Consider the following 12979-nt stretch of genomic DNA (forward strand, 5'->3'; position numbering starts at 1 on the left):
TGTGGGGGTATACAAAGCTCTAGTTATAAATATATTTTTTGGAAAACCTGGTTTTGTGACAATTTTGTCCCTTGTTAGCTCACCTGAGCACAACTTGCTCATGGTGAGCTTTTGTGATCGCCTTTTGTCCGTCGTGCGTCGTCCGTCGTGCGCCGTCAACATTTTGCCTTGTGAACACTCTAGAGGCCACATTTATTGTCTGATCTTCATGAAATTTGGTCAGAACATTTGTCCCATTGATACCTCGACTGAGTTCTAAACTGGGTCATGCTGGGTCAAAAACTAGGTCACTAGGTAAAAAAAAAAAGATAAACCTTTTGAACACTGTAGAAGTCACATTTGATGACCAATCTTCATCTAACTTTGTCAAAATGTTTGTCTAAATGATATGTTGGTTGAGTTCAAATATGGTTCCGGTCCGTTGAAAAACATGGCCGCCAGGGGGGGGGGGGGCAGTATTCCTTATATGGCTAAAGAGAAACCTTGTGAACACTCTAGAAGTCACAATTTTTGCCCAATCATCATGAAACTTGGTAAAACATTGGTTTCATTGATATCTCGGACGAGTTCGAAAATGGTCCAGATCGGTGAAAAAACATGGCCGCCAGGGGGCGAGGCAGCTTTCCTTATATGGCTATAGTTAAACCTAGTTAACACTTTAGAGGCCACATTATTGTCCAATCTTCATTAAATTTGGTCAGATGATTGGTCTCAATGATATCTGGATTAGTTCGAAAATGGTTACGTTTGCTTGAAAAACGTGGCTGCCAAGGGGCGGGGCATTTTTCCTTATATGGCTATATATGGCTATAGTAAAACCTTGTGAACACTCTAGAGGCCACATTTTTTGTCCAATCTTCATGAAATGTGGTCAGCAGATTGGTCTCAATGATATCTTGGATGAGTTCGAAAATGGTTACGTTTACTTGAAAAACATGGCTGCCAAGGGACGGGGCATTTTTCCTTATATGGCTATATATGGCTATAGTAAAATCTTGTTAACACTCAAGAGGCTACATTTATTGTCCGATCTTCATGAAACTTGGTCAGAAGATTCATCCCAATAATACTATGGACGAGTTAAAAAATGATGCTGGTTGGTTGAAAAACATGGCCGCCAGGGGGCGGGGCATTTTTCCTTATATGGCTTTAGTAAAACCTTGTTAACACTCTAGTGGTCACATTTATTTTCCGATCATCATGAAACTTGCTCAGAAGATTTGTCCCAATGATATCTTGAATGAGTTCAAAAATGGTAACCTTTGCTTGAAAAACATGGCTGCCAAGGGGTGGGGCATTTTTCCTTATATGGCTATATATGGTTATAGTAAAATCTTGTTAACACACTAGAGGCCACATTTATTGTCCGATCTTTATGAAACTTGGTCAGAAGATTCATCCCATTAATATCTTGGACGAGTTTGAAAATGATGCCGGTTGGTTGAAAAACATGGCCGCCAGGGGGAGGGGCATTTTTTCTTATATGACTATAGTAAAACCTTGTCAACACTCTGCACTGCAACGCCGATATATCGCGGTTGGTGGGGTCCAAAAATCGCGAGCGCGATATATTTGGCGCACGATATAACTCGAGAAATGTCTAACTCAATTGTATTGCGGTTAACTTGTCAAATTTCCCCAATGTTTATATTTTATATACAGCGCTGCTACATATTTGTTTTGTTATAATTGCAAACCAATTATACAATAAACGTTTTCATTACTACATAAGTATCTGTGTATTTATCATAAAAACCAAAATGTAAATTATGTTTTTTATTTTCATGTACGATCCCTCGCGAATCAGCTAAAATGAAAAATTCTTGCCGTAAAAAACGTATAAAATACATTGTGCATAGATTTGAATTTACCCTTAGCGTAACGGTAACGATACCGTGTGAAATTTACAACGAAACTTTTAACGGAAATTAAATTATCGCAATGTTGTACTGGCTACGAAATTTTTATTTACAAATAAATACACCCACGCCAATTTTCGCGCGCTTTTTATCAGGACAAAGAAATTCATGACCAGTACCGAATTTTAACGATTTATATATCAGTAAACTGCCATTATTACCTTTGCAATGACACTAATTGGATATTTCCTAAGTGTTAAAAACAACCCCAGCCTTGTGTTAACAACATTGTCACTAATCGACTGTTTTTCATGCTTCACTGCGTGCCATAGTAAGCCGCGAAATATGGGGTGTTGATACTAGCTAGAACCGGTTTTTTTCTTAAGTTAGCGAATTCTCAGATTTAAATATGTCATTTAGTGATCATGCTCGTTGGATTTTTGGGAGCCATAGCCAAAGCGCGATATATTGGACAGCGCGATTTAACGGTCCGCGATATATCGGCGTTGCAGTGTAGTTATGTTATAAAGTGCTGCTTTAATGTATTCTTCCTTTCAGGCCCTCTTGTTTTTTATAGAATAAACATATTAATAGTTATTAAACTCTTTGTTTTTTTTATAGAATAAACATATTTATAGTTATTAAACTCTATGTACTGCAATAAATCTTACATTTCATCAATATAAATGGATAAGTTTATATTGAAAGTGAATCATCTTACTAAACATAAAAAATGACTTATTTAACTTATTTAAGTTATTTTGTAATGATATTTTATGTTAAATTCTAGGCTGAATGTGTTTGAAGAGTAATGTCCCCTAGGCTTAATGCATGTGCGGAAAGTGTTGTCACAGATAAGCCTGTGAAGTATGCACAGGCTAATCAGGGACGACACTTTACACTTTACCTTGACATTTTGTTTAGAAGAAATTTCTTTTTAAGCAAAACAAAAAATTCCATGAAAGCAGAAAGTGTTGACGCTGATAAGCCTGTGTGGACTGCACAGGCAAGTATGGGACAACACTTTACACACATGCACTAAGCCCAGTTTTTAAGGCTGATCATAATGTTCTCTCTTGTAGCCGTATGTGTTCAAGAACCAGTGGGCTGGGTACCGGCAGGCCCCTGGGGCAATCACCCGCTGGGACACGGGCGTGGCCATAGACACCCTGAAATACGTGGGCGCAAAGTCTGTCTCTCTACCCAAAGATTTTGTGAGTAGTCCGAGCCTGTATTTACCGAACCATTCTTAGATCGAGTCTCATTCTGGAAGAACTGGGCTTAATGCAACACTTTCAGTCTCTTCTTGATTTTCAGTTAGAAGAAACTTCCACTAAAAGAATGATACCATGATATTGGAAAGTATCGTCCCTGTTTAGCCTGTGCAGACTTCACATGCCAATCCGGGACAATACTTAACACAGATTTATTACATATTACGAATGTACCATTGAGGGAGGTGGAGGGGGGGGGGATAACTCACAACTTTGATATGCTTTCCTTAAGAGTAATTTTGCACTCAATAAAAAACCCTGTTTATTTGCCAAAAAAATTATATTCAATTGTGCAAATGCCAAAATTCACTGTTCTAAAAAATAAATATTGTAATTTACCTGGAGAAATACAAATCAAGAGAAAATATCCAAGAATTCTTTGAACAATACAGTTGCATTATAGTTTTTATGTCCCTCACTACTATAGTGGGGGACATATTGTTTTTGCCCTGTCTGTTGGTTGGTTTGTTGGTTTGTTTGGTCAAACTTTAACATTTTGCAATAACTTTTGCAATATTAAAGATAGCAACTTGATATTTGGCATGCATGTGTATCTCATGAAGCTGCACATTTTGCATGGTGAAAGGTCAAGGTCAAGGTCATCCTTCAAGGTCAAATATATAGCTTCAAAGCAGCGCAAAAGGGGACATAGTGTTTCTGAATAACACATATCTTGTTTATTCTAAGGCTTTAATTTGGACCCAGTTTGTGTAACATTAATAAAATTTGAAGAGTAAGGCATACTGGAATGTCATTGAAAAGTAAACCTTCAAAACCTAAGTGAATGCCAGCTTTTAAAGTTGTAACGTTCCTCATTCTTTTGCTTTACTTTACAGAATGTTCACCCCACCATTGGCAAGAACCACTGTGATAAACGTGTGCAGAGGATGACAGAAGGCTCCGGTTTAGACTGGGCAGCCGCAGAGGCTCTGGCATTTGGATCTCTCATGCATGAAGGTTGGAAGGAAATTAGTTAGTTTCAAGGACATTTCAGAAAGACTATTTTTAGCTCACCTGTCACGAAGTGACATGGTGAGCTTATGTGACCGTGTGATGTCCGGCGTCCGTTGTGCTTGTGTGTGTGCGTGTGTGCGTGTGTGCGTCTGTCAACAATTTGTTAGAGTAGACAGTAGAGGTCACAGTTTTCATCCAATCTTTATAAAATTTGGTCAGAATGTTTATCTTGATGAATTCTGGGTTGGGATTGTATTTGGGTCATCTGGGGTCAAAAACTAGGTCACTAGGTCAAATAATAGAAAAACCTTGTGTAGACAATAGTGGTCACAGTTTTCATCCAATCTTTATAAAATTTGGTCAGAATGTTTATCTTGATGAAATCTGGGTTGGGATTGTATTTAGGTCATCTGGAGTTAAAATCTAGGTCACTAGGTCAAATAATAGAAAAACCTTGTGTAGACAATAGATGTCACAGTATTCATCAGACGTTTATGAAATTTGGTCAGAATGTTTCTCTTAATAATATCTGATTTTGGATCATATATGGGTCATCTTGTGTCAAAAATTAGGTCATCAGGCCAATTCTAGTAAAACCTTGTGTAGATGAAAGAGGTCACAGTTTTCATCATGTCTTAATGAAATTTTGTCAGAATGTATTTATTAATGAAATCTGGCTTGGGATTGTATATGAGTCTGGTAGAATTTAAGTTGATGTAGCAAGGTTAGTCAGGTGAGCGATTCAGGGCCATCATGGCCCTCTTGTTAAGATCTTGAAATTATACTGAAATCACCTTGGAAGAGTATCAATCTTTCTGTCTTATTTCTTAGGTATGTATTATTTAAATTTTGTGAAAGATCTTATGCTTTTTTAGCTCACCTGAGCACAACGTGCTCAAGGTGCGCTTTTGTGATGGCCTTTTGTCCGTCGTCTGTTGTCCGTCGTCCATTGTGCGACGTCAACATTTGCCTTGTTCACTCTCTAGAGGCCACATTTATTGTACAATCTTCATGAAATTTGGTCAGAAGATTGGTCTCAATGATATCTTGGATGAGTACGAAAATGGTTCAGTTTGCTTGAAAAACATGGCTGCCAAGGGGCGGGGCATTTTTCCTTATATGGCTATAGTAAAACCTTGTTAACACTCTAGAGGCCACATGTACATGTACTAATGCACTGTAGAGCCTTATCTTTGATCTTTACTGATAAGCCAAGTTAACCTTCTGTGTTTTGGTGTATTTAGCAGACTACTGTGCTATGAAACTGTTTCCATGGCAACCTTGTTATTTGGCATTTTCTAAATTATAAAGACTCTTTTGATTGAAATAACTTTTGTAAATTCTTCTTATTTTTTACATTTGAGTAACTGGAGTTTTCCACTCTCCATAAATTGTGTTCTTTAGATCAAGTTAGACTTATTTTATAAACTAAATTTTTGAAGCAACTTTTAGACTAACAGAAACTAATATTTATATCAGTTTTTTTGACAGATTGTGAACTTCTTGGATATGATGGTTGAGTTCGAAAATGGTTTGGACTGGTAAAAAAACTTGGCCGCCAGGGGGGGGGGGGGTTATTTTCCTTATATTTATTTAGTAAAAAAAGCTTGTGAACACTCTAGAAGTAACTTTTTTTGCCTAATCATCATAATTTTTTTTTTGAAACATCGATTTTATAAATATCTCGGACGAGTTCGAAAATGGTCATGATGGGTGGAAAAACATGGCTGGGGGGGGAGTAATTGTTTATTTTGTTTTTATTCTTACAATAATAATTCTTTAAATTACAATTTTTAATAACTTTTAAATTCATTGATGATAGTTAATAACTTCTAAATTCACTAATGATAGATCAGGTATATTTTCATTGTGTGATAATTCTTAAGAAATGAAATAAATGCTTTAAACTCTCTGTAAGTGCACAAATCTAAGACAGGCCCCAGAGAGAGAGTAGAAACTACTCTCCCACTATCTTGTATCAATTACATGTTAATTTGATGCAGTGGTCAGCTTACCAGCAGGCAGTCAATGAAATGTAATAAATCGCATGTAATGGGGCTGATAGGCTCAGGCTATATGTGTTTCCTTGATACCTTGAATGCAGATAAAAAGACACTGTGTTCATTTTACTGTGAATATTGTACAGTTTTAAGCAACTGATTTGAAGTTCTATTTAAAGTTATGAAGTAATTCTTAGTGTGGCGTTTTGTCTGATTTTCAATAGGGGTTTATATTGTACAAGATCCTTCTCAGAAAGAAAAGATGGTTATTTATTTCTTTATTTTAAGCATTGATTAATTTTGAATATCATAAATCCGGATATCAGTCCGTTGTTTGCCTATTTCTTTGAAATTTCATCAGAAGTTACCAAAATATTCTTTGAATATGCAGGGACTTGTGTTTTAGCTTCATGGTATATGATAAGAAGTTACTAATTAAGTGACATTTTTTTAAAATCAAGAAATTACTAAAGGGCGGAGCTACCATGGTTTTTTAATTGTTTAAATTCCACCCAATAAGTACTGATTTATTTCAGTGTTTAACACCAGTTGACCTTACATTAATAGCTGGAATGTAGATAGCAGATCTACATTCAGTTTACTCATGCACATTCATCCCAAACTCTTTTTAGCTCACCTGAGCACAACGTGCTTTTGTGATCGCCTTTTGTATGTCGTCCGTTGTGGGTTGTGCGCCGTGCATTGTGCGGCGTCAACATTTGCCTTGTTAACCCTCTAGGGGTCACATTAATTGTCCAATCTTCATGAAATTTGGTCAGAAGATTGGTCGCTGTCAAGGGGCGGGGCATTTTTCCTTATATGGCTATATATGGCTAAAGTAAAGTCTTGTTAACACTCTAGAGGCCACATTTATGTTCTGATCTTCATGAAACTTGGTCAGAAGATTCATCTCAATAATATCTTGGACGACTTTGAAAATGATGCCGGTTGGTTGAAAAACATGGCCGACAGGGCTCGGGCATTTTTCCTTATATGGCTATAGTAAAACCTTGTTAACACTCTAGAGGCCACATTTATTTTCCGAGCTTCATGAAACTTGCTCAAAAGATTTGTGTCGATGATATCTTGGATGTGTTCAAAAACGGTAACCTTTGCTTGAAAAACATGGCTGCCAAGGGGTGGGGCATTTTTCCTTATATGGCTATATAAGGCTATTGTAAAATCTTGTTAACACTCTAGAAGCCACACTTATTGTCTAATCTTCATGAAACTTGGTAGATTCATCCCAATAATATCTTGAACAAGCTCGAAAATGATGCCGGTTGGTTGAAAAACATGGGGGCCAGGGGGCGGGGCATTTTTCCTTATATGGCTATAGTAAAACCTTGTAAACACTCTAGATGCCACATTTATCAATGTCCAATCTTGATGAAATATGGTCAGAAGATTTTTCTTAATGATATCTTGGATGAGTTCGAAAATGGTTACGTTTGCTTGAAAAACATGGCCGCCAAGGGGCAGGGCATTTTTCCTTATATGGCCATATAAGGCTATAGTAAAATCTTGTTAACACTCTATAGGCCACATTTATAGTTCGATCTTCATGAAACTTGGTCAGAAGATTCATCCGAATAATATCTTGGACGTGTTCAAAAATGATGCCGGTTGGTTGAAAAACATGGCCACCACGAAGGCGGGGCTATTTTCTTTATATGGCTATAGTAAAACCTTGTTAACAATCTAGAGGTCACATTTATTTTCCGATCATCATGAATCTTGGTCAGAAGATTTGTCCCAATGATATCTTGGATGAGTTCGAAAATGGTTTTGGTTGCTTTAAAAACATGGCCACCTGGGGTGGGCATTTTTCCTTATATGGCTATAGTTAAACTGTTAACACTCTAGAGGCCACATTTATTTCCAATCTTCATGGAATTGGTCAGAAGATTGGTCTCAATGATATCTTGGATGAGTTAGAAAATAATTATGTTTGCTTGAAAAAATGGCTTCCAAGGGGCGGAGAATTTTTTCTAATATGGCTTTAGTAAAACCTTGTTAACACTCTAGAGGCCACATTTATTTTCCGATCTTCATGAAACTTGGTTAGTAGATTTGTCCCAATAATATAATGTTGTTATCTCAGGTTAGCGACTTTGGGCCTTTCAGGCCCTCTTGTTATATTTTAGGATTCAACATATAATCTGCATTCAGGGTAAAATGCATGTGTGAAAAGTGTCGTCCTAGATTAGCCTGTGCAGTTTGCGCAGGCTAATCAGGAACAACATTTCCTGCTTTTATGGAATTATTCTTTGTAACTGAAAATCCAGTTTATATGGAAACCGTTGTCGCTGATAAGCCTGTGTGGACTGCACAGGCTAATCTGGGACACCACTTTATGCACTTGAATTAAGCCAGGTTAATGTTCTTTTGCTGCCAACTAGGTTTTAATGTGCGTATCAGCGGGCAGGACGTTGGTCGTGGAACTTTCAGTCATCGTCACGCCATGCTGGTGGACCAGGTAACAGACGAGATATACGTTCCCCTGAATCACATGACAGAGAACCAGGCTGGGTTCCTAGAGGTATGCATGATTCTGGTTTTGTTGCTTAAACTTTCATCTTTACACATTGTACAATATTTTATCAGCCACCTGCAGCCAATTGTATAAACAATTTAACAACAAGGTAACCGCAAAATCGCGGTTACCGCTATGGTTACCGCGTCTCGGCGGTTTGTATAAAAAACGACGTTGACGTTAACCGCCCTATTACCGCGGTTATTTTTTAAACCACCTCTACGAGCTGGGTTAGATGCTGGTTTCCACACGGACTACTGACCAACATGGCGGACGTTCTCTATTTTAGACACAGACAACAGCAACGATTTCGACGAATTTACTTAAAAACGAATGGACTTGATGACGACGAACTGCGCCGAAGGTATAGGTTTTCCGCCCAGACCCTAGACAGACTTGTCGACCTCTTGGACCCTATTTTACGACGACAGACGCAACGAAACAGGTCTCTGTCAACATTTCAGCAGTTACTTATAACTCTTCGATTCTTGGCTACTGGGAATTTTCTTCAGGTTATCGGCGACACCTTCGGCGTTGACATAGCTACTGTTTCTCGGGTTATTACCGCTGTCGTTGACGCTATTTTCGGACTGAAGGACCGTTTCATTAAATTTCCGACCAGCGACGAAGACCAACGCCGAGTGACTAATGACTTCTTCTGGGTTCGGGGATTCCCTTCTGTCATTGGTTGTATAGACGGAACCCACATCCGTCTTCTTTCACCCGGACCGCCCGAGCCATGGTTCGCTCGAAGTTTGTGTATGTTTTCTTTCATGAAGTCCGTAATTACTTTGATTTCACGGTCGCTGAAAGCTTTCGCTCTCTTGACAGTTTCCATTTTGTCAAACGTCGTCTGTCAATTTGACAAATTGCGCGAAAATGACGTCATATTTAGTATTGCATTGTTGGTAATTTTACTGCGGTAATTTTACAAATTCGAATGGTTAGGTAACCGCGCAGTAACCATCCTTTATACAAAGGAAAATAAACAGTGGTAACCTAACCATGTAAATAATTGCGGTAATCAAATTACCACAGTTAATTTAAACCACCGTTTATACAATTGGCTGCTGATGTTTTTAGTATTTTGGATGTTTTTGATTGTTATTTGTTAGCTTCGAATGCTCATATTAATAAGAATGGTGGTAAAAGACGGGTACTGTATAAGATAAATTGAGGCACACTCTGGGAAAATGGGGCTTAATGCATTTGCATTGTGTTTTCCTCAATTAGCCTGTGTAGTCGGCACAGGCTAATAATGGATGACACTTTCTGTCTAGACTGGATTTTTTCGTTTTTAAGAGACTTCCTTTAAATTGAGAAATTCCATAAAAGCGAAAAGTTTTATTCCTGATTAGCCTGTGTGGACTTCACAGGCTCATCTGGGACTACAATTTATGCACATGTCCATAGTTAGTGTCTCTTAATTTTTGGTCAGTATAGTTTACCAAGCTATTCTACAGACTTCAGCCCCGTTTTTGCTTATCTCATGACTCATTGATTTTTACAACCGGATTGAGGTCATAAAACCTGGCATGTGCATGCGTGAAGGCAATGGACCATAACATTTGCATAGTTGGGTCAATAACCATGTATGCCGGTAGAAATAATGGATTCACCCTACAACATTTGAAACAGTGTCATCCTATTAAGGAAGCAGAATGTTTGTTTTTTTTAACTTATTTTGTTCTATATCATTTGAAGAAAGTGTTAGCAAAGCTTTTAAGTTGTAATTTTTTTTAAGCAGAAAAAGAAGACTTACTTACAAGAAAATTATTGTACATTGATTTATTGCATTTATTTCAATTTAAATATAATTTTCGGACTCCTTATTTTTTGTGACTACATTTTCAGACAACTGTAATTATTTATTATTTTTGGCATCTCAATTTTTGGAAACAATTTTGTAAATTATTTTTAAGTGTCCGGACACTTAGAGTTACTACGGTAGCTTATTTACTGCAGATTTAATTGCATATATATAATTATTAGACTGTATAGGCAACTTTACTACTCAAGTCTACAACTTAATAAATTGCATATAATTATCAGTCTTTTTGCTGTTTGAAGCTTTTGCTATTTATAAAGGTCGACAATCGAATCATGTATTCCCTAGGATGTGACTACCAAGGAAATGTAAATAAAATCTTTTTTGGGACTAAGGAATCTGAATTAGTTGCCAAAAGTCATTTACCAGAAAAGAAGCCTCTGTGTAATGGATTTGGTGTCTGCCTATGGACCGGAGGGTCACAGGTTCGATCCTCCTGCGGGAGAGTTCTTAAGATGAGCCATGAACTCCAGAGTTAGAAGTTTTAAAGGATTCTTTCAGCAAATCACCCTAAAGATTGATAAGGGCCGCTTGTTTTGGGGAGAAATCACTTACAGCCTCCGTACAAGAACGTATTGCAAAAACAGTTTGTGTGAAACAATGGCCCAAAGTGTTAATTTCTAAGTTACATATTAGCCAGGCTCTGGGAAAACTGGGCTTAATGCATTTGCGTAAAGTGAATCATTAATCAGGGAAGAGCTTTTCTGCTATTATGGTATTTTTGTGTAAAGAAAGTCTCTTCTTTGCTAAAATCCACTATAGGGCAAATTGCCTGTGTATCCTGAACTGGCTAATCTTGTACAATATTTTTTAATGTATTCAAGGTTGCCAATAGCGCCCTCTCTGAGGAGGCTGTGCTTGGTTACGAGTACGGAATGAGCATCGACAGCCCGCGCACTCTGGTCATCTGGGAGGCGCAGTTTGGGGACTTCTTCAACGGCGCCCAGCCCATCATCGATACCTACATCACCAGCGGGGAAAGTATGGGTGGCCCATATGTTTTAAAATTTATTTTTGTCTTGAAGTAGAAGTGCTTTTGTGAAATTCTTTATTATCCCCGCCGATATTTTTTTCGGAGGGGATATAGTAATAGTCTCCGTCCGTCTGTCCGTCTGTCCTTCCGTTTATTCGGTCCAAAAATTTGTCCAGAGCATAACTCCAAATTTATTCAATGGATTTACTTTAAACTTAGATTATAAACAGATGGCAACTAGGAGAAGTGCAGGGACCAAAAACCATAACTCTATCTACCTTAGTTTTTTAATTATCTCCCCTTTTATATAATTTCAAATTAAATATATTTGTCCGGAGCATTACTCTAAATCTACTGAAGGGATTTACTTGAAACTTGAAATATAAACAGATGGCATGTAGAAGAAGTGCAGTGACTAAGAACCATAACTCTATCAGGGATTACACTTACTGCCTAAACTGGATTTTGCTTAAAAGAGACTTGTTTTAAATAAAAAATACGATAAGAGCAGAAAGTCTCATCCCTGATGAACCTGTGTGGACTGCACAGGCTAATCTGGGACGACACTTTACGCACATGCATTAAGCCTAGTTTTCCCAGAACGAGGCTCATTACATACCCAGGTAAATGGCTGCTACAGGCAGACCTGGTGATTTTGCTTCCCCACAATATGCATGGTGCAGGGCTCAAGCATTCATTGAGGGCTTATTAAATGTACATAAAGTGTTGTCCAAGATAAACCTGTGTAGTCAATGCACAAACTGCACAGGATAATCATGGAAGACACTTTACACAAAAACAAACAAAATGTTTATTCGCAGATAAATGGCTGCTGCAGACAGGCCTGGTGATGCTGCTTCCCCACGGTATGGATGGTGCTGGGCCAGAGCACTCCTCGTGCCGTGTGGAGCGGTTCCTGCAGGCGTGCGATAGCAGTGAGACCACCGTGGACGGGGATGATGTCAACATTCAGATTCTTAATCCGACCACCCCCGCCCAGTACTTCCACCTGCTCCGCAGACAGGTTAGATAGAGATGATTCAAGTGAATGAATTATAATAAGGCATACTAAATATATCTTGTGTCAGGGTTCCAGCTTTCTGATTTTCCTCCAAAAATGCTGTGACAAATGAACTATACTTTTAGAATGTTAACATGCTGTTGATTTCAAAAGTAATGCCTTTGGGGCCAAATTTTGTCCTGTGGTGGGATTATTTGTTATCCTTTTAGTTATATAGTAAAATTCTTCTCTGAGGCCAAAAGGTTTGGTATGTGGCATAATTTATTGTATGGTGGTCCTCTGCCAAGTTTATTCAAATCAGTTCTATGGAGTCAACAGTGGCCACCAACAAGGGTTACAAGATTTATATAGATATACCGGTATATAAGAAAAAGCTTTCAATATCTTCTCCTGGTAAACCCCATGTCAGAGTCAGATGTTTTATATTTAGTGCGTATTTTTGCAAAGTTTTCGCTACTTAGTTTGTTCAAATCATGCCCCTGGGGTCAAAATTGGATCCACCAAAGGGGTTACTTTTTTAATGTTTATAATAGA

At 38.0% G+C, this 12979-nt stretch overlaps 1 protein-coding gene across 4 annotated transcripts in view; it reads left to right on the forward strand.

Moving 5' to 3' along the window:
- LOC127875318 (2-oxoadipate dehydrogenase complex component E1-like) overlaps positions 1-12979 on the forward strand; it is a 39305-nt gene that overhangs the window by 20650 nt on the left and 5676 nt on the right. For all 4 annotated transcript variants that reach the window (XM_052420294.1, XM_052420295.1, XM_052420296.1 and 1 more), the window contains exons 14-18: positions 2942-3073; positions 3970-4090; positions 8490-8629; positions 11276-11432; positions 12246-12448. In XM_052420294.1, the coding sequence (XP_052276254.1) occupies positions 2942-3073; positions 3970-4090; positions 8490-8629; positions 11276-11432; positions 12246-12448 (753 nt within the window). The remainder of the gene's footprint in view (positions 1-2941; positions 3074-3969; positions 4091-8489; positions 8630-11275; positions 11433-12245; positions 12449-12979) is intronic.

This window comes from Dreissena polymorpha, chromosome 3 (genome assembly GCF_020536995.1).
Source record: "Dreissena polymorpha isolate Duluth1 chromosome 3, UMN_Dpol_1.0, whole genome shotgun sequence".
Classification (NCBI taxonomy): domain Eukaryota; kingdom Metazoa; phylum Mollusca; class Bivalvia; order Myida; family Dreissenidae; genus Dreissena; species Dreissena polymorpha.